We start from the raw sequence: 24,385 nt of genomic DNA on the forward strand, positions 1-24,385 counted from the left end.
ATATCAGGCAAATGTTTGTTGACGACCAAGTTTCAACCCACAGGAAAGCTGTCCCACGGTAAGATATTGTACAGATGGAAGTTTCTTGGAAAGAAACTCTGTTCATGGAAATTCTGTATGATATTAGACATAGGAAGAAAGGAAAAGTTATCTCTTTTGAAACTTATTTGCAGCAAATATTGTAAACATTCGAGGTAATTCCATGTTTCTAATCTATTTTCTTTTGGACTTGTATGTCATTCCTCGCGAAGTGATTGATACATGCTTCGGTAATGAATAAGAACAAATATATTCTTACTTGTATAGTGATATGTTGCGTGATTAGAACACTGTGTATTCGCGCACCTTTTCCCCATATTGGTACCCAAATATGAACAGTTCCAGTCGAAATGCTAACATGAATAGGCGGCTTGCTTTCTGGCTTATTGAGATGAGATGAAAGACCGTCGGCTTGATTACATTTCTATAGGACATATGAGTTGCCTTAAATAAGCTTCCAAACTTTTTCCGTATGGCCACTTTTATTGATAATACACACATGAAACTCTAATCTCCTTCGAAGTAATCTCCTCCGGCTGTAATGCACTTGTTGTACCGTTCCAACAACTTCTGGAAGGCCCCATGGGACTCCTCTTGCGTGAGCATGTCAATGACCCTCGTCACTAGATAGATACACACTAGATATGTCTAGTAGTGCTGCACTTCTAACACTGTATTTGTTCTGTTTGTGTTTCAGGATGCATAGATCATCCTTTGATGTTTTATGAATAAAGGAAGATACCTATCTATGACTTTGCATCAACAACGACAGGATGCATAGATCATAGATAGGTATCTTCCTTTATTCATAGCACATCAAGGGATGATCTATGCATCCTGAAACACAAACAAAACAAATACAGTGTTAGAAATGCAGCCTCTTTCATCTCCTCAGTTGTCTCATAATGACAGCCTCTAAGGTTTTCCTTGAGCTTAGGATATAACCAGAAGTCACCGGGAGTAAGGTCTGGACTATAGGAAGGTAAGGATGAGGAACTGTCTTGATACCCATGTGGGTCACTTAGTCTGTGACAAGGACGGAATTGCTGACATGTATTCACGCAAATCTTCCACATCTTCAGTTCCTCGTAAAATAATTGTGTGTATAGTTTCCACACTGACATCAAACTGTGCATTTATTGTCTGGATAGATACATGACAGTATCCATAGAATTTTTTATTTGGCCAATCAACTCTGATATTCTAACTTCCTTACTCCTCCCACACCTCATCATTCCTCATAGACTCCCGCCTTCCTTTAATCTCTTATGCCACTCAAAAACTGATGCTCGATTCATGCAAGATGGTCCAAAAGCAGTCTGAAGCATTCCATACGTTTCTGTGGCATTTTTTCCAAGTTTAATCCAGAAATTTATTGCATATCATTCTTCTAAAGTGTCCTCACGTCCAGATTGCATTTTTGAAATTCACCAACTGTGACAATCAGGCTTTAGTAGGGTGTATTTTAATTCCTTCTGTAGCTATTCATTTGAACTGAAATCATAAAAATTGGTCAGTCATCTCATAAAATGTATAGTAATAACACACTGAATTTTTCAAGAGTTTATGACAATCTTAAATGCTTGTACGAAAAAAAAAATCTGGAAACTTATTTAAGGCATCTCATAGATATTAACAAAATCAATCTGTTTAATAAGCCTGTTTCTTTAACACTTTCCTTCTTATCAAGCAAGAATAATAAGATGGATAGCAAAGCAGCATCCAAACTACAAAATGATCATCATCTTTAATAAGCTTCTTATCACTCCAACCGCTATAAATTATATATAGATATATATATATATATATATATATATATAATCTTCTATAATATAAAGCTGAACGTCTGCGTGTGTGTCTGGTCACGAATAGGCTCCTATATGGTTGACTATTATAGAAAACTGATCACATATAATGAGAGATGTATCGAGACACAGGAATTGGTATGTTTGATCTGGCATAATGATGATTCATTAAAATTGTGGGGCCTGCATATGCGCCTGGTTCACAAAGTATGTAAATAAGAAATTTAAAAATTAAAAAAAAAAAAACGTTTACAAGTGTTTTTGATATAGATGTACATAGAATACTTTGATAAGTATGTTTTAACTTAAATAGGGATGGTATGATAAAATTGTGGGGTCTGCGTTCACACCTGGTCTCCATAGAGTGGAAATAGGCACACACTTTAATAAAGACTTTTCATATCTATCTGCGTAAGTATACTTTGATAATTATGTTTCAGTTTGAAGAAATAGGGTATAATAAAATTATGGGGTGTTCGTTCGCGCCTGACCTCTATAGAATGGAAATATGTCACAAAGTTTAACAAGGTTTTTTAATATAGATCCACAGAATATTGTGATAAGTGTTTCAGTGTGAACAGGTATGGTATAACAAATTATGGGGTTTATCTATTCTATTTTTACTTTCATCATACTTTGCTTTGGTTCTGATAGCCCCAAATTCGAAGCTATCTCTTTACAACACTTCCTTTTCATAACCTATCATACTTTCATAAATCAGAGTCCATTTTCTGTAGGCTGTTTTTGAACCCAGTCAACGACGGGTACTTTTGCTAGTATATATATATATATTAACAAACAAGGTCCAATACAGCTTTTTTTCATTTCTACTGAAGGAATTCTTACCTTTTTAAAAAAAAGTCACACGTTGAGCAACACATTGACAAGACATCACATTTCCTGGCTCTCCTTTTGTCATGACTTGGATGAAAGGTGAGATTAAAAATCTGGATGCAATTGCATTTCTATTTTTTAGTGCATAGATGGCATAATGGATGAAGTACTTAGTCAAATTCAGTCATAAAGTTACACTTATCTGGAGGTTGGAGGTTCAATCCTTAGTGTGGGCGACACACAAAATACAATTGTGAATCTCTTGAGATTTCTATCCAGTCATGGCTGATGAAATAAGAGCATGCTATACTCGTGGATCAAAAAAGGGGTTTCGTTCGAGATTCTGTACGGATTTCCAAGTTTGACAAGATGCACCTGAAGAAACTCAGAGATTACATTGACCGAAACGTGAAAATAGCGCTCAAGGTGAGAACGTTAGTCTGAAGAATCCACATAATATGAATAATCGATTCTCATCTAAGAAACATACTACAACGTGATCATTTCCTACAAGTTTCTCGTAACTCTAAATCCTACAAATTTTATATATATATATATATATATATTGAGTATAAAGATTAATAATTGTAAATTATAAATCAGTTTCATGAGGAGAAAACAAACAAAATCAAATTGAGTGTATGATCCTTTTGGAAACGATGTTAATTTTATTTACATTGACAGTAATTGACAAATTATGTTTCATCGAAGTCTCCTCATCAGCACAAAAAAGGGGGGGTTGTGGGAAGTTTAAGACACCAAACTATGACTAGCATTTTTGTAGTAAGTAAGTTGGATATTCCTTATTGAATTGTATGAGAAAATTTGTTCTAAAGTTCATCGGTACATATGTGGGCATTTTGGTTTTGTATTTTGGCCACAAATGATTGAAATGTTTAACTCAATTTATTTTGAGGGAACTTCTGCCATTATTATTCAGCAAAGTATTACAACTTTTGACTCGGAAGAGTCTTATCAGGTATGTGCATGCCAGAGAATGCCGAGAATGTTTTGTACATTGAGAAATGATGCAATAGATGTATAATGTGAGTATTAAAGACTCCGGGGCAGGGGTTAAATCTGAATAGTATAGGCATATGTGTGCAGATTAGGAGACTCTGTTGGTTTGGTCACATTGAAATAATTGATGAGAGTGTTTCGGTTAATAGATGTAGAACAATTGCGGTAGCAAGGTCAGTTGGTACGCGATGACCAAAGAAATTATGGGAATAAGTGAGAAAGATGGATTTAAGAGAAAAAGGGAGAAATAAAGACATGGCCAGAGATAGGTTATTTTGGAAGTCAATTTTTAGAAGATGGCCAACACAGAAAAGATCTCAAACCAAATAAGATGAGGATGCTGAACCTCCAACGCACAAAACACCTTTTCTCTCTCACTGAATCATATTTCTTTACCTCTATAATCTCTATATATTCAACCAACCTGACAATCAGCAAAATCCCACCCCTTAATTGTAGAGGTCCCCAGACGCTGGAAAGTTTTCCACTAATAGTTTCTTTCTTTGAACTGCTTGCCTTTGGAATTTGATCCCTGCTCCATGTTTCCATGAATGTACCAACATGCAGAAATTTAAATGTAATGTGAACAAATATCTCTGCTTAGCATGCCCCTATAAATCTGGCCTAATTTGCCTTGTTTTGGAGGTGAATATGAGGAATAGAAAAAAAAAACTTGCTCAATTTAATGAAACAGAATTCCCCCTTTCATGAACTCACAAATCATACCTTTGTAGCTGTGGTATTATCGTAGTACCAAATGTGTCCATATCGAACGTGGAAGTCACTCAGAGTCGCATCCGAGGTGACACGGTACTAAATGAGGTAAAATGCTACAGCGACTGCATGCATTCCGATTGGTTGTTATTTTAACCCATCTACGTTCATACTATGTTTAGGAGATACGCAGAACTTTGTGCAATATCACAACTTAATTGAAGACTTGGATAACTTGGCGGTCACCAAAAACGATATATAAGATCTGCCAAATCATCTATATATATATATATAAAAGGCAAAATGTGTGTGTGTGCATTTTTTGTGTATGTCCGGCAAAGGCTTTTGGAGGGGGTGGGGGCTCGGGGCAGTTACTGTTTCTTAGAACTTTTTATATGCTCGCTAGATTATGATATCTCCGATTTATGAAAGGAGGTTGCGTCTATCTTTTATTTGAGCGACTTTTACACACTATTTTCGCAATATTTCTTGGTCTCTTTGACTTTTCTGTATATAAACGAAACTGAAACTGCAGCAAATGGAGCTCCTTGGCACTTGTGAAAAGCAATGAGCTTTGATCAATGCGGGCAAAACCCGTCATATCAGACAATTGCTATTCCTTTGGACACTCCCCTTTTTATGGGGAGCTGGTTTTCCCCAATATCTTGGCGAAACTGGCTTGCAGCCAAAGTTAAGTGCGTGACGTTTGACCTCATTAAATTTATGCGCCTGTCACTTAACTTTCTAATCGTTGAATTGCAATCATTTTCGATTCCGCTGCCCTCGTAGCGTTGAGGTAAGTTATAATGCTTTTTTGCCGCCTTTGCCTCAAGGCTTCGGATTCGAGCCTACCTGCCTCCCAAACTTTTTTTCTTTTACACTGACAAACACCCGGTCGGGAGGACTCAGCAGGGGGTTACCAATTCTTAGAACTTGTTATATACTCCCTGGATTATGATATCTCCGATTTACAAAACGAGGTCATCTCTATCTTTTATTTGAGTGACTTTTACACGCTATTTTCACGCTATTTCTTACTCTCGCGTGTTTGTTTAGCTTTACCGTATAAAGGTGAAACTGAATCCGTATAGCAAACGAATCTCCCTGGCCCTCCTGCCTGGGACGTCCAGGAAGTTATCAGCTTTGATCAATGTGGGGAAAACCCGTCATATCAGACAATTGCTATTCATTTGGACACTCTTTTTTATGGGGAGCTCGTTTTTCTTGGGGGAACAAACAAATATGCAGGAACTGGCTTGCAGCCAAAGTTAAGTGCGGGATTTCATTCCCCTATGGCGTGATCTGTGTGAAATCATTCACTTTTTAATCGTTTAATTTCAACCATTCTCACTTCCATCGCCCTCTTAGTGTCGCGGTAAGTTATCAAGTTATCACTTTCTTTTCCGCCTCAAGGCTTCAGATTCGAGCCTGCCTGCCTATCAAAACGTTTTTTTTTTCTTACACATACACCGACAAATACCCGGGCAATGCCGAACACCCCCGCTAGTCTAATATATAAAAGGTAAAATTGGCGTGAGCGTATGTTCATGAAAGGCTTTTTGCATCGGACTTCTCACGTCGGTGAGATTCCGCAAGAAGTTTTCGCATATTTCCTAGATCGTAATATCTCGCATTCACAAACGGATATTGTCTCTATTTTTTTTTTTATTGAGTTAAACAAAATTCCTGTGCCGTCATCTCCAGTGTTCATTTGTCTTTTTTGTATAAATAAAGCCAACCGGGTAGTATCTGTTCTGTAATTGGTCCTTAGTCAATATAGGGGAAACCCTTCATATTGAGACAATTACTATTTATTCAGATACTGCCAAATAAGCCTGACACTTGATCGTATATTACTCCAGTGTTACTGTAGAGATCTTTGTTTGAGAATGTCCCTAGCCAACAGATTTGAGTAACTCGTTTCAATAGCTTTCGTTGGAAAGCATCAATGTTTATTCTGATGTGTTCATCCGTGTCTGCAACTCTGAATTTGTACACGAAAATGCTTTGGATTTTCTCGGTAAATACTGTTTCACTTCTTCATTGACATTCTTGATATTGAAGATGGACTCATAGATCTAGAGCAAGCCCTTTTCTTCTTCCGACGTCTTCTTCTATATCTAGTATCGAGCCAAGGTATTTACATTTTTCTCCAAAGCATCATCTCCATCTATAATATAAATCTCACCTATCTGTTTAAGTGTATGTATGTCTGCCTAAAACTTTCGACAGAGGCAACGGATTTTCACAAGATCGATATCATTTTGAAGCTCGACCCTTTGGACAACAAATATCGAAAATTTGGCTAAAGACATTAATTCCTTCACCCTCAACTGAGCACTTTTCTACAAGGAGGGGTCGCTTTTTTTCGCCAATATTTTCGAAAGTTATCTCCTCTTTTCAATTGACTAGCCTTAATTTAGACTTTTGCTACTTCTGGTTTGGCGATGGACACAACGACAAAAACATCATTTTTTTGTTTTCACATTCTTTTCCTCTTTTGCGTTACGGGTTCAAGCCTGCCTGTCTGCTACCACTTTTTTTTTTTTTTTTTTTTTTGCTCAAAACACACCTCCGGGCACCCAGGCTAGTCTCTATATATCTTACACTTCTCTTCATCACTAACATCATTTTTCATACGATGTGCTAAATTGCAAATCTTCTTTTTGTGTCTTTGAAGCATATGGTCATACAACAGTTTTTTACGCAGTCCTTCGTGCTGTTGTTGTTGTACTCTGTGAAATCTTTCAAGCTGCAGCGGTTGGGCAGTAGAGGGCAGACAAGGCAGTATTGTATCGTATGGTATTCCTCTCCACATTCACAAATAGTTGGGTGAGTTTTGTAGCCCCATCTGCTTACAGTAGCTTGTGATTTCCCATTTCTTGTTTATAAGTGATTGAGCCAAGGTGTTTCTGAACCGGAAGGGAGGATTTCAAAATGGGAGATTCCCATGTCAGTAGGAGGAGGGTGGATCATTCTACTTCTTACGATTTACTTTTTAAAATCATGTAGTTTAATACAACACATTATTTCTTCTTCTTTTTCTCTCCCCCCCTCCACTGAATGGGCGTTCAAGTTCTGGTAACCATGGAGATCTCTCTTTCTGTGCATTGTCAACGATAAAGCTCCACACCTCAAATTGCTGTGGTCACCTGTTATCTTCTTTGTGACTAGGATGCTTTTAATTTTGTCCCAATCCATAATACCAACCAACCTCCATTTCTTCTTTTTTTTTTTTTTTTTTTTTTTTTTTTTTTTTAGAGAACTGGATTTTTCACACGTGAAGACCAACATTGTGTCTAACTTTGCCCTCGTGGGGAGACAAAAAAGTAAACGGGGATTGAGGTGTTCTTACATACTCATGCATTTCTGGTTATTCATCGTATTTTATTTTAAACTTCTGAGTCACAGTTTATCAAGGCTAAAAGCCACTCAAAGATAAGAGTTAATGAAATGGATTGTCAACTGAATGATGAAGAATATCATGAGAGGATAGAAAATAATAAATAGTATGAACAAAATTTGAAAACTTACGATGACTGCTTATGACAAGTATTTGTTGACATTGAATTTGAAGATAACTTAAAGCAATATTCTCCCAGAGTAGGTTGAGCTCTCCTATAGAACAGTGCACAGTGTCCCAGATGGACGCAGACCATGCACAATGGTCCCCAGTGGCCAGAGTAGTGATGAGCAACTAATCCTAGGGCCAGCTCAAACTATAGACCGGAGCAAAGTTTGACGTCAGCTTCAATGGTGTGTAATCGCTAGGGCTATTACAAGAGAATATTCTTATCATTGTTTTGATTCTCAAGTATATATCCAATACAGTTAATCACTCTATAAAAAACATATAAGATATGAACTGCTATGACAACAGAAAATTCTTTTCATTATTTTGACTCCCGAGTATATATCAGTTAATATCTTATGTTTTTGTAAAGAGTGATGTGGTTCTCTATTGATTAACTTGTCAGATATATACTCGAGAGTCAAAACAATGAAATGAATATGCTGTTTTGATAGCCCTAGTAATCACGTATTCGAAAGCAGCAAGTCGAGAGCGTATGTGCCACAAACCACCAAAAATGGCAGGTCGAGGCCATACACGTCATCGACCACCGAAAGTGTCACGTCGAGGGCATATGCATCATCGACCACCGAAAGTGTCACGTCGAGGGCATACGCGTCATCGACCAATGAAAGTGTCACGTCGAGGGCATACGCGTCATCGACCACCGAAAGTGCCACGTCGAGGGCATACGCATCATCGACCACCGAAAGTGTCACGTCGAGGGCATACGCGTCATCGACCACCGAAAGTGTCACGTCGAGGGCATACGCGTCATCGACCACCGAAAGTGTCACGTCGAGGGCATACGCGTCATCGACCACCGAAAGTGTCACGTCGAGGGCATACGCGTCATCGACCACCGAAAGTGTCACGTCGAGGGCATACGCGTCATCGACCACCGAAAGTGTCACGTCGAGGGCATACGCATCATCAACCACCGAAAGTGTCACGTCGAGGGCATACGCATCATCAACCACCGAAAGTGTCACGTCGAGGGCATATGTGTCATGGACCAATGAAAGTGTCACGTCGAGGGCATATGTGTCATGGACCAATGAAAGTGTCACGTCGAGGACATATGCGTCATCGACCAATGAAAGTGTCACGTTGTGCGCATACGCGTCATCGACCACCGAAAGTGTTTCGTCGAGGGCATACGCGTCATCGATCACCGAAAGTGTCGTGGTGGGCATACGCGTCATTGACCACCGAAAGTGTCATGTTGAGGGCATACGCGTCATTGACCACCGAAAGTGTCACATCGAGGGCATATGCGTCATGGACCAATGAAAGTGTCACGTCAAGGGCATACACGTTATCGACCACCGAAAGTGTCACATCAAGGGCATATGTGAAGCTGTATTTGATTAGTTTGTTTAGAGATGACCGTATTTCAGGTTGCATTTATGATGTTTTAGAGGTTTTCAGTTCAAAAGTATTCTTTTCACAAACTGGTTGCTAACCAAATTTAAGAATGTTTGATCTGTATTTGCTCGTGTTTTTGATTTCCACTCTGAAATGTATTATACCCCATTGCTCCACAATCACCTTTCTGACCTGATTCTGCTGTGATTGTTAGAATGATTGCAGTTCGAGCAGCATACATCCTAGTCCTTGGCTTTTTGACTAGGAACAAAGTGTAATGTCTGTTCTGATGCTATACTTAAACTATTTTATCCCTAGTTATTGCAGAAGTTCTTCTGGACTGAGGCAATTTTAATTTTTGTTCCAAATCAAAGTGCTCCATTTTTTGGGAGCTGGAATTTCCACACATAAAAAACACCAACTAAGTATCTAACTTTGCCCTTGTGGGGAGGCAAGTAAATTGGAAAAGATTCCATTAACATTTTTTTGATTGTTGTAGTTCACATGTTCATTTCCATCCAGTGGGAGATTGTCATGAATGAATTCATTTGGATAATCATGGTGTGCATGACCGCAAACTTAATTGTTGCATTTTGCAGCAATGATCTATTGCAGGGTTTGTCATAAAACTGCCAAAGCATAGTATCTGTTTTGATGAGATTAGTTGTTGAAATTGTTGTTCAGTCTATATTATTAATCTGGTATTTTTTTTTTTTTTTTTTTTTTACATAGGGATCACCACTTATCAAGGCCCATAGGTCACTTGAGGATAAGGGTTATTAAGTGTACAGTAGTCAATGGGATAATTTCGTAGTAATCATTAGTGATGGAAATTTGATAAATTGGATTATTTAAGAGGACGGTTCATCAAGAATTTGTTTATGTTGGCCTTGAAGACAACCAAATTGTAGTCAGCTGGAAAAAAAATGGAAGAGAGTTCCACTGGCGTGCAGTTCTAATAAAGAAGCTTTGTTCATGGAATCTACGTTTCGGTTTAGGCACAGATAAAGAGTGGGGAAAATTATTGCCATTGGTTTCAGTTAGATGAGTGGGTTTTTTTTTCTGAAAATTTGGCGAGATGAGCACTTGTCATGAAAATAACAATAAAGCAGAAACAGGCTCGCAACATCTCTTTTGTGGAAGAGAGGTTGCAGGGAAGAGAAAAGGGGATCCCTCACTAAGCTACGAAGTCTATTTTGAACTCTGTCAAAGCAAGGTAAGCTGCTTCTAGCAGCTCCTGCCCAGATATAGCAACAGTACTTCATCATTGGACATACTTGGCTCTTATATAGATAGAGAATTGCATCAATAGTGAGATATCTACTGAAGCGGTAGGATCTCACCATTTTTCCAGCAACCTTGGCAACAGATTTGATGTACGTGTTCCATTTCAGATCTGGAGTAAAGGTCAAGCCCAGAATCTTGTCAAAACATGGAGCCTCCCCAAGACGAGCATTGATGATGTAAAGATAGGAGTTTGGTTTTAGATGCATTAGAGTAACCAGCCACCTCTTTCCCCATTGTACAATGTGCTCAAGATCAGAGGAGAGAGAATCAGAAAGAACTTGGTCATTTACGGCCTTTGATGTGTTGCCATAGATGGTAGTGTTGTCAGCATAAATGTCTACGAATGATCTAAGTATGTGTTTTGGGAGATCATTGATGTAGATCAAGAAGAGAGTTGAGCCAAGGATGGACCCTTGAGGGATTCCAGCATTAATACTGAGAGCTTCTGATTTCTGCCCAACATCCACTACTCTTGTGAATCTATCAGAGAGAAATGATTTAATAATTGAGAAAACATTTCCAGATATACTGTAGATTAAAATCTTATGAAGTAGGCCTTTATGCTGCCATACCTTATCAAAGGCCTTTGATATGTCAAGAGCAATTGCCCTAGAAAGAAAGCCTTTGTCGAGAGATTTGTTAATCCTATGAGATATAACCGTTATTACATCTGCTGTAGACCTAGCAGAACGGAAACCATATTGCGTGTCACTAAGAAAGTTATTTTTGCTGAGGTGGTTTATAAGATTCCTTGTAATTTTTTATTGGAATAAATTCAAATCCTAGCTTGGCCTTTAGTGAAATGCTTATTTTGTTGAAACTTTCCATTTCACATCTACTAGATGAGAGTTTGTCTGGCAGAGATGGGTGATGATGAATAGACAGATGTGTATGTGCACCATGAAATGCTGGAAGTTGCATATTGAGAGCATAAAGTGGCATGTCAATACACCACAAACCACTGAAAAATATTAAACGTGACTAAAAAACAGAACCTTTCATTGAGATGCATGTACACATCTCAAATAATGCGCATCTATTCAATCATGTTTGGTGATTAAAATGATATTTCAGACTTACTCCGGCTGACCAAAGAAGATAGTTTCAAACTAAAACTGAAGAACTGACTAACAAGTCAAATCCTTTTAAAGATGCTTGAAAGCATTTAAAATAAACTGTGTCTATTCAACCTGATGAAAAGGCCATTTAAAACTGTAGCATAACAGATTATCAGGCAGACAAAACCTCTGATAAAAATACATAGACACATCTAAAACCACAATCCCGACATTTTGTTTTCACGAAATGCACGATTTGGCACTGAATGACCGACATGGTTGATCTCACATCAAACAGTGATCTAATCTGAATGTTGACGTTGGCTGATTGACTTCTTGTAATGCTTCATCTATACGTTTGTCTTTTCTGCAAACCATTATTATATCAACACTGTCCATCCATACTTGATTCGATGATGTAAAATGGAAGTGCCTTTTATCTATTTCATTGCATTATAATACATAAGAGTAGAAAGCAGACCTCGAGTTTACTTTCGGTAGCTTCATAACTTTCACTTCCCTTATTTTGTCCTTTAGTCCTCACATTCCATGAGTGATGTATCTGACAAAGGGGGAAGAATTTCTAATTTCTAGGTCAGAATCCATTCACTTATCATTGGCAAGTTTTTGACTTTGATGTCGTAGTATTTTTTTTTTATTTTTAGCTCTTTACATAAAGTGGCTTCATGTCTTGTCTGGAGTGATTTCCATAAAAATATGACGATAATACGTTTTCAGTCGAAAGAAAGGAACTTCAGAGCAGACTAGCTCAATTTTAGTGACTAAAGTGCATCCTCTAGCCCTGATTTTAATAATTTTTGCTTTTGTAGGGTTGGGTCTGTTTTCCGACAAGTAACCTAAATTCATAAGGATCTACATGGTCTGACTTTTGATTGTGTAGTTGGCATCGGTTTCCCTCAATTCTTTTTAGAATCAGGTATTTTCAAAAGAGATCACGTGAAGGTTGCCAACATCCATAAGTGAAAGTGGTGCTACAAAACCGATTATTCGCACTTAACACACCAGGATATCAATCCGTATCATTATTCAGTTCATCATGACTATCTCCTTTCAGATTGCAGAGCACAATCCAAATCGAAATGATTTAATGCGAAAATATCACCCATATTCCTTTCAACATTATGTGCATGACTCGATTTTTTTTTCAGTTTTTAGGAAAAGGCATTTATGAATGGTACTTTCCAAACCATGCCTGCACCTTTTTTTTATACAGTTTTTCTCATCTGCCATGTGGTTAACAAAACTCTGCCGTCTCGACACATCTTTTTCAGTCCTGCCACGGGGTTACACATCTATCTCATGCCAGCATCGGCTTCCCAGTCACTATCACTGCCACATGGTTCCAAATCTCTCTCCACTTTTTTCTTTCTTTTCCTCCGCCGTGACCACTTGCTTGCACCACGGCTTGGTCATTTTATACGTGAGATGTCGCTGCTACTATGTACATGTCAGTAGCTTCGTTACACTATCCCAACCCAAGAATCAAACCTACAATCCTCTAGTTGATAGTTGGCAGTTCTACTCACTAAGCCACAAGATCAGTGCTCCTAACTCGCATCTCCAATGTCTTTATTGACCGCAACTTTTAAAATGCTCCATTTTTTTATTTATAAACATAAAGCTTTGCATTACGCTAAGTAAGCAGTATGTAATATCATTTAACAAAAGTGCTCGACCCACAAAAATAAACTTGAACCCCTTAATAAATGTAAGCGTTTAGATATCAAAATACTTAAAAAAACCAAAAAAAAAAACCCAAAAAAACAAAAAACAAACAAAAAAATAAAAAAACAAAAACATTTTGCTAAAAAGTGTACAAAAATAGAAAAAAATTTTTTTTTTCTTTGCGTTTTCACCCCCAAACAAGGCAAAGTGCCACTTTGATGTAGGGAGCTACTATCAGGGACATAGTTTGCATGGATACTATGTAGGGAGTTGAGCAGCAAGATGTCTGTTTACATTACACTTGAACTTCTGCATGTCAGTACAATCGGGGAAGCAGGGATCCGGAAGGGAATTCCAAAGTTTAGCAATCTTGGAGAATAAACTATTAAAGTAGAAGGCTTTCTGGCAGCTAAGGATTTCTACTGTGTAGGCGTGGGATTTTGCTGCTTGTGGAGTTTGTTGAAAGGGTACAAGGGCTTCTTGTTCATTGGAGCATCCACCATTAAAATACTTGTAAAACAGTACATCGGTGAAGTTATGGCTTGGAAAAGTTTTTGATTTTGTGGAGTTAAATGCCCATTAGAGGGTGTGATAATGGTGAAAATGTAGTTGAAGAATGAATAGCCACACTGATGAAGGGAAATAGTCAAATAAAGAACACTGCAAACGATAACGCCAAAATTTGTAGTTATTTTGTTCATCCCAAACAAGGCATATTGCTACTAAAGTGTAAAAGGCTGCTCTGATAGGGGCCAGATTTATAGGTGGTCAGCAAGATGTTTGTTTGTATTATATTTATATGTATTATTATATTGGTGCTTGTGCAGTTTATGAATAATTAAAAAGCCTCTCCTCTCCTCATGTTAAGAATGTCTTTCAGCACGGTCCATAAACTGTACAAGTTCCGTTATATTTAAATTTTTGCATGTTACTACAGAGAGGGGAGACAGTGAGCAAGGAGTAAAATTCCAAAGACAAGCGATTAGAGTTGAAAAGCTTTTGGTATCTAGAGACCTCTAGAAGGAAGGGGTGGGATTTTGCTGCTAATTGTTGGGTCACGTGTTTTCTATGGGGAGGCACACAAGTACTGTAAGCACATTCTGTGAAAGTACTTATAAAACAAGTACTAGGATGCAACACGGTGGTGAGGCGACAGAGGCTAGATCTTTGCAGATAGTGCAGAATGTATTAGGTGAGAAATTCTCTTTACAAGAAGAGTAAGGCTAGTGGTTGGAGCACCAGCCCAAATGTGTCAACAATATTCCACGCATGGAGGAATGGTGGCTTTATTACATAAATGAGCGCTTCAACTTGTCTCAGAATAATAATCTTCATTTTCTTTTTTAATTTAAATTTTTTTTGCTGTTTATGAAATATAGTTAACAGAAAAACAAATGACTGTTACCAAAGGCAATAAAAATTACTTTTCTCTCTACTTGCATAATTTTTCTGCTTTGGAAGCATTTTTATTTAAATTAAAGATTTCATTCAAATAACCTCAAAGTCCAAAATGGCTGACTCCGTTTTGACAAACATGTTCGAAGTTTGATAACATTCTATTTTTTTCATCATTTTCTCCTTTCAGGTGAAAAAGTAAACTTTATTGCATTTGGAAAAGTTAGTTTTGTATGTTTATTTTGGTTTTTCACTTAAAAAAGACAAATAAAAATCACTCAGTTGAACTTTGAAGATGTCCATCAAAGTGTCTGTTTGCCATTTTTAATTTTGAGTCTTTGGTAAGGCTGTTATACTATGGATGAACCTCGGGTGAGTGTTAGGAAGTGATCCATAAAAAAGAAAAAATTGTCAGAAGTTAAAAAAAAAAAGCCATGGCAGTGGTTAAAAATGATTCACCAAGGGCATGAAAGTAGTCAGAAATGGGATGGGTGGTCAGCTAAAAGTGACTGAAATGACTGGTCATTATAAGTTACTCTGCGACAAAAAAACCGGACATGGGATTTCTGATTTTGAATCAATAAATATAGAAGTCAATATATTTTAGGAAAATTTTTCAATTTGATGATGGTTGGAAGCTCAGAGATCCTTCAGGAAGGATTAAAACTCGTTGAGAAGATAATCTGCAGACTTACGTGGACAGACAGTCAGACGTTTGGGGGTCTTTTCTACTCTGCGGGCACACACATCCACAAAGCTCGAGTTATACCAACAACTTGTGTTGTTTTTATTGTAGTGTGACTATGAGGACAATCATCGGCCTACAAGGCTCTTTCGGTAAAATCTATAATTTAAATAAAAATGCATTCAAAGACAAGACAAATCATGCACATAAGTAGAAAATTAACTTTTATTGCCTTTGGTAACAGTTATCTGTTAAATATATTTCCCCCCCCCCATTGACTATACTGTACCATCACTAAATATTTTATATGTGAAGTTGACTAAACGTTAACAGTTTTTACTTTTGTTTCATTTCAGCGCCCTTCACCAACATGAAGCGGTGTACTATAAAAACGTATGGCAGAACACCGGAGTCTGCTTCAAATCGTGCCTTCGACGAGATACTGCATAACAAGAACCATAAAACTTTAACTGTAAAAGCCTCCCCACTCATTCAGAAATGGGGCAAGACCTCATTCACCGCAGTTCGCGGCCGCAAGGACCGAGAACTCGAAGCATCCCTCACTCATGAAAGAGATTTAGCCGTCTCAAAGAGGCCACGGTTTGATGATGACCTCTCTGATGACCCGTTCAGTTTTGAACCCGAGGAAACAAAAGGTCCGAGTCGAAACACTGTAACCAAGGTACCTCTGCACTCCAATGCCTCTCAGAAAAACATAATTGTCACAGCCCCTGCGGTAGGGATTGTTACTAAGCAGTCCCTTAACGATTATAAAATGGACACTTCGCCTGTAAAATCTTTGCCTAAAACCGACCCAGATAAAGTGTTGTATCGGTCAGCAAAAACTTATTCAGTAAGTCCAACCAAAAGAATCGATCCGTTTTCATCTCAAGAGAGTTCCTTAGATTCTCCCCCCAAAAAGATGACCATCAAAGTCAAAGATTATCCCTATTCACAGAAGTTGTTCATTTCCCAGAAGAACTCTAGCGGTTCTACCCAACATTCCAGCAGCCCGGAGTCTTCATCTTGCATCACGTTGAGCACACAATCCTCCCCGGAAAAGCTGATTTCAGTGCTCACCAAACTACCGCCGAGCGAGGAGAACAAGGATGAGGAGAGATACACGTATAAGCGGGGACCTATCATCCGTACATACAACAGCCACCAGCTCCCCGTGTCAGTCACTCCTACATCGTCGCCTTCAAAGCTCAGCAGGAAGTCATCACCCAAGCCGACGGCTCCGGTCAGCCCTCATACACCCAGCAATGTTTTCCGAGACAAACAAGACAATTTTACTAACAGCACTGTAATCTCTCGGAGCGAGGTAAAAAATAATCGCGGCACAACTATCATTTTTCTATGCAAACCAAAAGGAATGGACGGCCTTAAAACGACAATTAAGAAGACTCCGCGAGAAACGGCAAGTGAACTCTTCGACAAGATTATCAAGAAGAAGCCCGTGAAAGTGTGCGCTAACCGTGAGGAAGAACCTCCCAACATCATCTCGGCGAATAGTCCGGTTAGTTCTCTAGCCAGTGACGATGGGCCACCGCCTCTATCCCCTGAGGACTTTGACGATAACGAATTTGATGATTTTGGGAAAGGTGGCATCTACCGTCGCACCAGTTCTGCTGAGGATGATGTAGAGATGTTTAACGACCCATCTGACAATGAATCCATTAAGCTATTTTCCCTGGATGACAAGGAAGATTCACCTGCCCCCGAGAAAAAGGAAATTCCGTGTTCATTAAAGGAGTCTAAAAATGACGACATATTCGACGACATTTTCAAGTTGGACGATGATTTTGGCTTTACGACAGAAACGTGCAATTCTGTGTCTAGTGATAAACAAAAAAACTCTCTGCCTGCCGATCCATTTGATTTGGATGATACGTACGACAAGTCATTGACTATGCGGACAGCTAAGACGTACATGAGGCAGTCGGCCAAACCAGCAGAGAGGAAAATATTTAAGTCTAAAAATACTAAATATTCAATTAGTGGATCTGTTACACCTAAGTTATCAAGCAAAAGCCCGAAAAAGGTAAGTCGCTATCTTTTTCTCTGTTTCTCTCTTTTTTTTTTTTAGGGGAGGGTTTACTTAAGCGTTACCACTTATCAAGGCTTGAAGGCCACTCGAGGATAAGGGTTAATGAATGTAAGGTGGTAATGAAGTAATCATTAATGATGTAAATTAGGTGGAATTTTATTATTTATGAGGATGACTTAACAGGAACTTGTTTACATTAGATTTGAAGGCTGCCATGTTGTATCTAGCCAGGAAGCATGCCAACGGAACAGTGTTCCAAAGGCAGTTCTGGGAAAGAAGCTTTGTTTATGAAATCTATAATGAATTCAAGCCTAGATAGAGAGTGGGGAAAGTCATATATAATGGTTTAAGCTAGTCAAATGTTTTTTTTGTGAAAGTTTGGCAAGGAGATACCATAGATTGGAGTTCAAATAAGCACTTGCCATAAAAATAGCGATAGAGCAGAGACAAGTTGGCGGCGTCTCTTCTGTGGGAAAGAGATTGCAGGGAAGAAAAAACGGGCATCACCTACTAGGTTTTGAAGCCAATTTTAAACTCTATCAAGGCAGGATAGGTATGCTGAGCAGCTCCTGCCCAGATGTGGCAACAGTACTCCATTGTAAGGCGTACATGGCTCTTATACAGATAGACGATCGCATCAGCAGTGAGATACTTACTGGAGCGGTAGAGTGATCCAACCATCTTTTCAATGATCTTGGCAATCGATTTGATGCATGTGTTTCATTTCAGATCAGGAGTGAAGGTCAGTCCCAGAAGCTTGTCAAGACACGAGGCTTCCCAAAGACTAGAGCCATTCATTTCAATTGGGGTCAGATGGGGGTCAGAGCGATTATGATGAAAGGAGAGAAGCTTGGTTTTTGATGCATTAAAATTAACCAACCACCTTTTTCCCCATTGCACCACATTCTCAAGATTAGAGGAGAGAGAATCAGAAAGATCCTTGTCAGCGCTGGCCTTTGAAGTGTCGTCATAGATTGTCATTTCGTCTGCATAAATGTCTACGAATGACCTAAGAATGTGATTTGGGAGGTCATTTACGAAGATCAAGAACAGGGTTGGACCCAGGATGGAACCCTGAGGGACGCCAGCGTTAACATAGTGAGTTCCTAATTTCATCCCATGTTTTTTGTTGTTTTTAATCTTATCTCAAACAAGACACAGTGCCACTTTGACATAAGGGGCTACTATTTGGAACCATGTCTACAGGGACACTATGTAGGGAGTTGAGCTGCGAGATGTCTGTTCACGTTATTTGAACTTTGCATGTCAGTACAGTCAGAGAAGCAGGAGACCAGGAGGGAATTCCAAAGTCCAGTAGTTCGAGAGAAGAAACTATTAGAGTAGAAAGCTTTCTGGCATCTAGGGATCTCAACAGTGAAGAGGTGAGATTTTGCTGTTTGTCAAGGGGCTACTATTTTAGACCATATCTGCTGGGACACTATGTAAGAAGTTAAGCAGCAAGATGCCTGTTCACATTACATTTCTGCATGTCAGTAGTCAGAGAAGCAGGAAACCTGGAGGAAATTCTGGAGCGTAGCAGTTCGAGGGACGCAAACTATTAGAGTAAAAGGCTTTATGGCATTTAGGGATTTCTACAGTGAAAGGCGAAGGGAATTTTGCTGTTTGTCAGTTGTATTTACATTGAGAGAGGGGCACATATGCTATGAGTTTTTTTTTTTTTTTTTTACATAGAGGTCACCACTTATCAAGGCCCGGAGGCCACTCAGGGATAAGGGCTATTGCATGTACAGTAATCAATGAGATAGTATTGTAGTAATCATTAGTATTGGAGAAATCTCCAATACAATTCAATACTATAAAATGATAGAGTGTCTTACTTAAGTGGGTGGTTTGTCAGGAATTTGTTAATGTTGGACTTGAAGACATCCAAGTTGTAGTCATGTGGGAAACAGGTAAACGGAAGAGAGTTCCACAGTTTTGCATTTCTGAGAAAGAAGCTCTGCTCATGGAATCTACGTTTGGATTTAGGCACAGATAAAGAGTGAGGAAAATTATTGACAATAGTTTCAGCCAGGCGGGTGTTTCTCGTGAAAGATTGACGAAGGGGGACAAGAGATTGGAGCTCAGACGAGCGCTTGCCATGAAAATAACGATAAAACAAAGACAGGCTCGCAACGTCTCTTCTGTGGGAGAGAGGCTGCAGGGAAGAGAAAAGGGCATTCCCCACTAAGCTACGAAGTCTATTTTGTACTCTGTCAAGGCAGGATAGGCTATTTTTAGCAACTCCTGCCCAGATGTGGCAGCAGTACTCCATCCTTGGACATACTTGGCTTTTATACAGATAGAAAATTGCATCAGTAGTGAGATATCTTCTGGCATGCTCTATTAAAATACTTGTAAAACAGGCTCAGGGATGCAACATTGCGGTGATGGGACAGGGGTAAAGTTTGGTTGATAGTGCGGTACCTATAAGATTGGAAACTGTTTTGGACCCTGTCTGAGAGGAAGAGACTAATGGTAGCTGCACCAGCCCAGATGTAGCAAGAATACTCTATGTGTGGGCAAACTGTGGCTTTATAGAGATATAGGATACTCTCTAGTGTGAATAATTTTCTAGCATGATAGAGGGATCCCACCTTCTTTGCAGCAGCCTTGGTAGAGTCTTCAATGAATCTGTTCCAATTGATACTTCTGTTCTATACTCTGAATCTCATTTTAACATTTCTGATATTTGTTAATTTCTATAATTTTACAATTATGAATAAAAAATGTATTTCCTTTTTATGGATGCCAAGTATAAACATAGGCCTGATAATATTAACCATTTTGATCAAAATACATAATCAGTTATTCTGAATTTTGTAGTTTTCGAATTTTGTAGTTTTCGAATTTTGTAGTTTTCGAATTTGAATTTTTCGAAATTTGTAGATTTTGAACTTGTGGTTTTCGATTTTGTAGTTTTCGAATTTTATAGTTTTTGAATTATTCGCACTGCTACTATTTTGAGTATTATTCTCCTAATATTTTAGCCAATGTAACTTCAAACTTTCTTTATTTGTATCTTATCGAATTCAGAAATCTGTGCAGAATTCTGAATGGAACCCTATTTTTTAATCCACTAGGGTAGGATGCTCTTGTTCCATCAGCTATGACTGGGTAGAAACCCTAATTCGCAATTGTATTTTGAGTATCAACCACACTGAAAAGTGTAATTTTTACAACTGAATTTTACCAATTACTTTATCCACTACGCCACGGTTTGTTGTGGACAGTAATTTTATTCTCACCAATGGACCACATAACTATGCTATAGTTTATTTTTTATTTTCATTTAATCTACCTGGGTAGCATGTTCTTGTTCTGTCAGCTATGACCAGGTAGAAGTCTTATGTCATTTGTATTCTTAGTATCGTCTGCATTGAAGATTGAAATTTTGACCTCACTAAGAGTGTTACTTAGAACTGCATTCATGTACGTGAGTCCTTGTAATGTACATGCTTTTGTGATATTCTAAACACCCCCCCACACACACACCACCACCACCACCACCACCACCATAAAAAAAAAACTGGGCAAACATACAAATCGGTGAGTATCCTTATGAATAATAAAGAAGTAAAGAATCCTATTATTTTGCTATCTAATTTACATATGTTTATGGTGTATATGGTTACATTATATAAATTAGTTGAAAAGTGTTGCGCTTTCTTTAAATACACAGACTTTTAAAACTATTAGAGTGGTTGAATCGATACACAGAAAGGGGAGAGAAATATATTTGATTGACTTGTTCGGTTAATTATAAATTATGCCTAATTAGAGAAGCATTTAAAAAGAATTTTTTTCAAGCACAACTCAATCCCAGAACTAATGAATATTTTAACTTGTGATTAAAAGTATATGCTATATAGAGTTATGAGTGTCCATTTCTAAAACCTTTGTACTTGTAGAAACTTGTGACAAATTTCTATTCGATGGATGACTTTTATTCTACTATATTATTCTGTCTTTGGACAGAGCAGATACTACACTTTAATCTTTTCCTAAAGTCCAAAAAAGTGTATTTTCGTTTGAAGTTCATGCTCGACACACTAGTGATATTAAATGAAATTTTTAAAAAATTGAAGCCTTTGCATTGCATCGTTGTCGATCAAATGATCACATCTTTTAAAAAATAGTAAAGACAATAATGCACAAACATGAAATTGTCTTAGAGTTGGATCAAATACTGACTTTTAACAATTGAAATACAAATACTTTCGTTTAGGTTACCAGAAATTTCTTTTTTTTTTTTTTTTTTTTTTTACAAAGGCATCACCACATTATCAAGGCCCAGAGGCCACTCAAGGATAAGGGTTAAAGAGTGTACAATAGAAATTGGTCAATATAGTAATCATTAGTAATGAAAATTTGGTAAATTTGATAACTTATATGGAACGGCTCATCAAGAACTTATTTACTTTAGACTTGAACACAACCATATTGTAGTCAGCCGGAAAGCAGGAAAACGGAAGACAATTCCACAGGCGTGCAGTTCTAAGAAAGAAGCTTTGTTCATGGAATCTACGTTTAGGTTTAGGCACAGATAAAGAGTGGGGGAAATTATTGATAGTGTTTACAGCTAGACGAGTGTTTCTTGTGAAAGTTTGGCGAGGGGGGGACCATAGATTGAAGCTCAGTTGAACACTTTCCATGAAAATAACGATACATCAGAGACAAACTCGCAACATCTCTTCTGTGAGATAGAGGTTGCAAGGAGGAGAAAAGGACATCTCCTACGAGGCTACGAAGTCTATTTTGAACTCTATCAAGGCAGGACAAGTCCTTTCTAGCAGCTCCTGCCCAGATGTGGCAACAGTATTCCATCCTTGGACGTACCTGGCTCTTATATAGATAGAGAATAGCATCAGCAGTGAGATATCTACTGGATCGATAGAAAGATCCCACCATTTTTCCAGCGGCCTTGGCAACAGATTTGATATACGTGTTCCATTTAAGATCAGGAGTAATGGTCAAGCCCAGAAGCTTGTCAAAACTTGAGGCCTCCTGAAGACGAGAGCCATTCATTTCAATTGATGACAAATGTGGATTAGAATGTTGATGATGTAAAGAGAGAAGCTTGGTTTTAGATGCATTAAAAGTAACCAGCCACTCCTTTCCCCATTGTACTACGTGCTCAAGATCAGAGGAGAGAATTGGAGAGAACTTGCTCGTTTACTGTCTTAGATGTGGTACCATAAATGGTAGTGTTGTCAGCATAAATGTCTACAAATGATGTAAGGATATGATACAAATACTTTTATTCCTCAATCTCAAAAATACAAATAAAAATACAATAACTGATTTAAACAAAAACAAATATAAGTACTTTTTTTTCAAAGTAATAAAGAAATCTGAAAATATGCAAAAAAAAAAGAAGAAAAAGAAAAGAAATATTTCCTTCCAAATTTGACATCTACATTACATTCTATATCATGTCCGCATTGCATTTTATTATCATTAGAGCTCTGAAAGTTTCCTTCTCTCTCTCTCTCTCTCTCTCTCTCTCTCTCTCTCTCTCTCAAATATAAATACAAATACAAAATACTATTTTCCTGGATGCCATAATACAAATACAAATTACTTTTTCTTGTGATGTTAAAATACAAATACAATTGCATTAAAATTGTATTTAAATACAATTACAATTGTATTTGATCCAACCCTAGTCTTAGTGTATTAGTACTGTTTACTAGCAAGAAGACCTGATAATGCTCGGGATTAAATGAAAATTACTATGTATTTTTTCAACTATGCTCATAACACCATATTACATTTTTGTTTTTATTGTCACCTTCCCTCGCTCCTACTATATGCCCCTAATGTAGTTAGAAGAAGCTGAAATGCTGATAAGCTCTCTGGATCAATGTTTTTCATAAAAATATGAATTTCAATATAAATTTCAAACAAAATGTCTGTTTATTTTGTAATAATGCATTGTTTTGGTTTCAAACGTATATAATACATATTTTATTTTATTCAAACTCAACCAGCGCTTCTAAGGAACAAAAATCTTAACGAATATATGTATTTTGAAGTTCCGAATGGATTACTTAGAGGTGCAGGCATATAGATGTTCAAGAGTAATGTAAAGATTTGGGACCATTTTCATGATCTTCTCCAAAGAATTTTATACATATGATGTAGATTCCATCAAAATATGATGTACGTGAAGTTTTAAAGGTTGGGTTGGGAGTAGTGATGGGACGATTCCAATATTTTTCCTGATTCCGATACAATTACTGATTCCGATTCTTTAATTATTTAACTATAAAATTGTTATTTTCCCCGATTTTTATAAAAACACATGTTAAATATGCAGATATTTTCCTAAACGTCAATATACACTTGTGGAGAGTGATCTATCGATTTTAGCTTTACTGGTAATTTAAAATCAATAAATATTTATTATATTATCATTATTAGCAGCAATGGAAGATTTTGGTTTAAACAAAATCAAATAAAAAAAGACAATTAAAAGAATCGTTTTGGCATCGGAAAATAGGCATCAATTGTTCTGATTCTGATTCCGATACCCCCAAATCTTTGGATTTTTCTGATTCCCGATTCTGATTCTGATTAATCGTCATCCCAAAACTAGTTGGGAAAGCATTTAGAGATTCAGCACCACTTTTATTGTCTTTCCCAGAAAATTTTATTCAATAAAAATAGGATATGTTTGAAGTTTTAAGGAGGTTATACCCTCATTACTCCCATTAGGTGTGCATTTAGAGACTCTGGAACGTTTCCATCGTTTTTTCTGGTAAAGTTTACCTGAGAATACACTTTTAGATTTTATGGAGATTCTCTAACTTTTCTTTCTATGGGGACACACACACAAACATTTCTGCTTATATATAAAAGGCATTTTGT

At 37.7% G+C, this 24,385-nt stretch overlaps 1 protein-coding gene across 2 annotated transcripts in view; it reads left to right on the forward strand.

Moving 5' to 3' along the window:
- The window catches only part of LOC145297712 (wings apart-like protein homolog), a 427,159-nt gene that overhangs the window by 3,477 nt on the left and 399,297 nt on the right, over positions 1–24,385 (forward strand). The window contains exons 2-3 of one of the 2 annotated variants that reach the window (XM_080143918.1): positions 7,093–7,244; positions 15,819–17,506. In XM_080143918.1, the coding sequence (XP_080000044.1) occupies positions 15,833–17,506 (1,674 nt within the window). In that variant the 5' untranslated portion in view covers positions 7,093–7,244; positions 15,819–15,832. The remainder of the gene's footprint in view (positions 1–7,092; positions 7,245–15,818; positions 17,507–24,385) is intronic. The other variant, XM_080143917.1, reaches the window with a different exon arrangement.

This window comes from Euprymna scolopes, chromosome 18, assembly GCF_053919585.1.
Source record: "Euprymna scolopes isolate OS-2025 chromosome 18, ASM5391958v1, whole genome shotgun sequence".
Lineage (NCBI taxonomy): Eukaryota > Metazoa > Mollusca > Cephalopoda > Sepiida > Sepiolidae > Euprymna > Euprymna scolopes.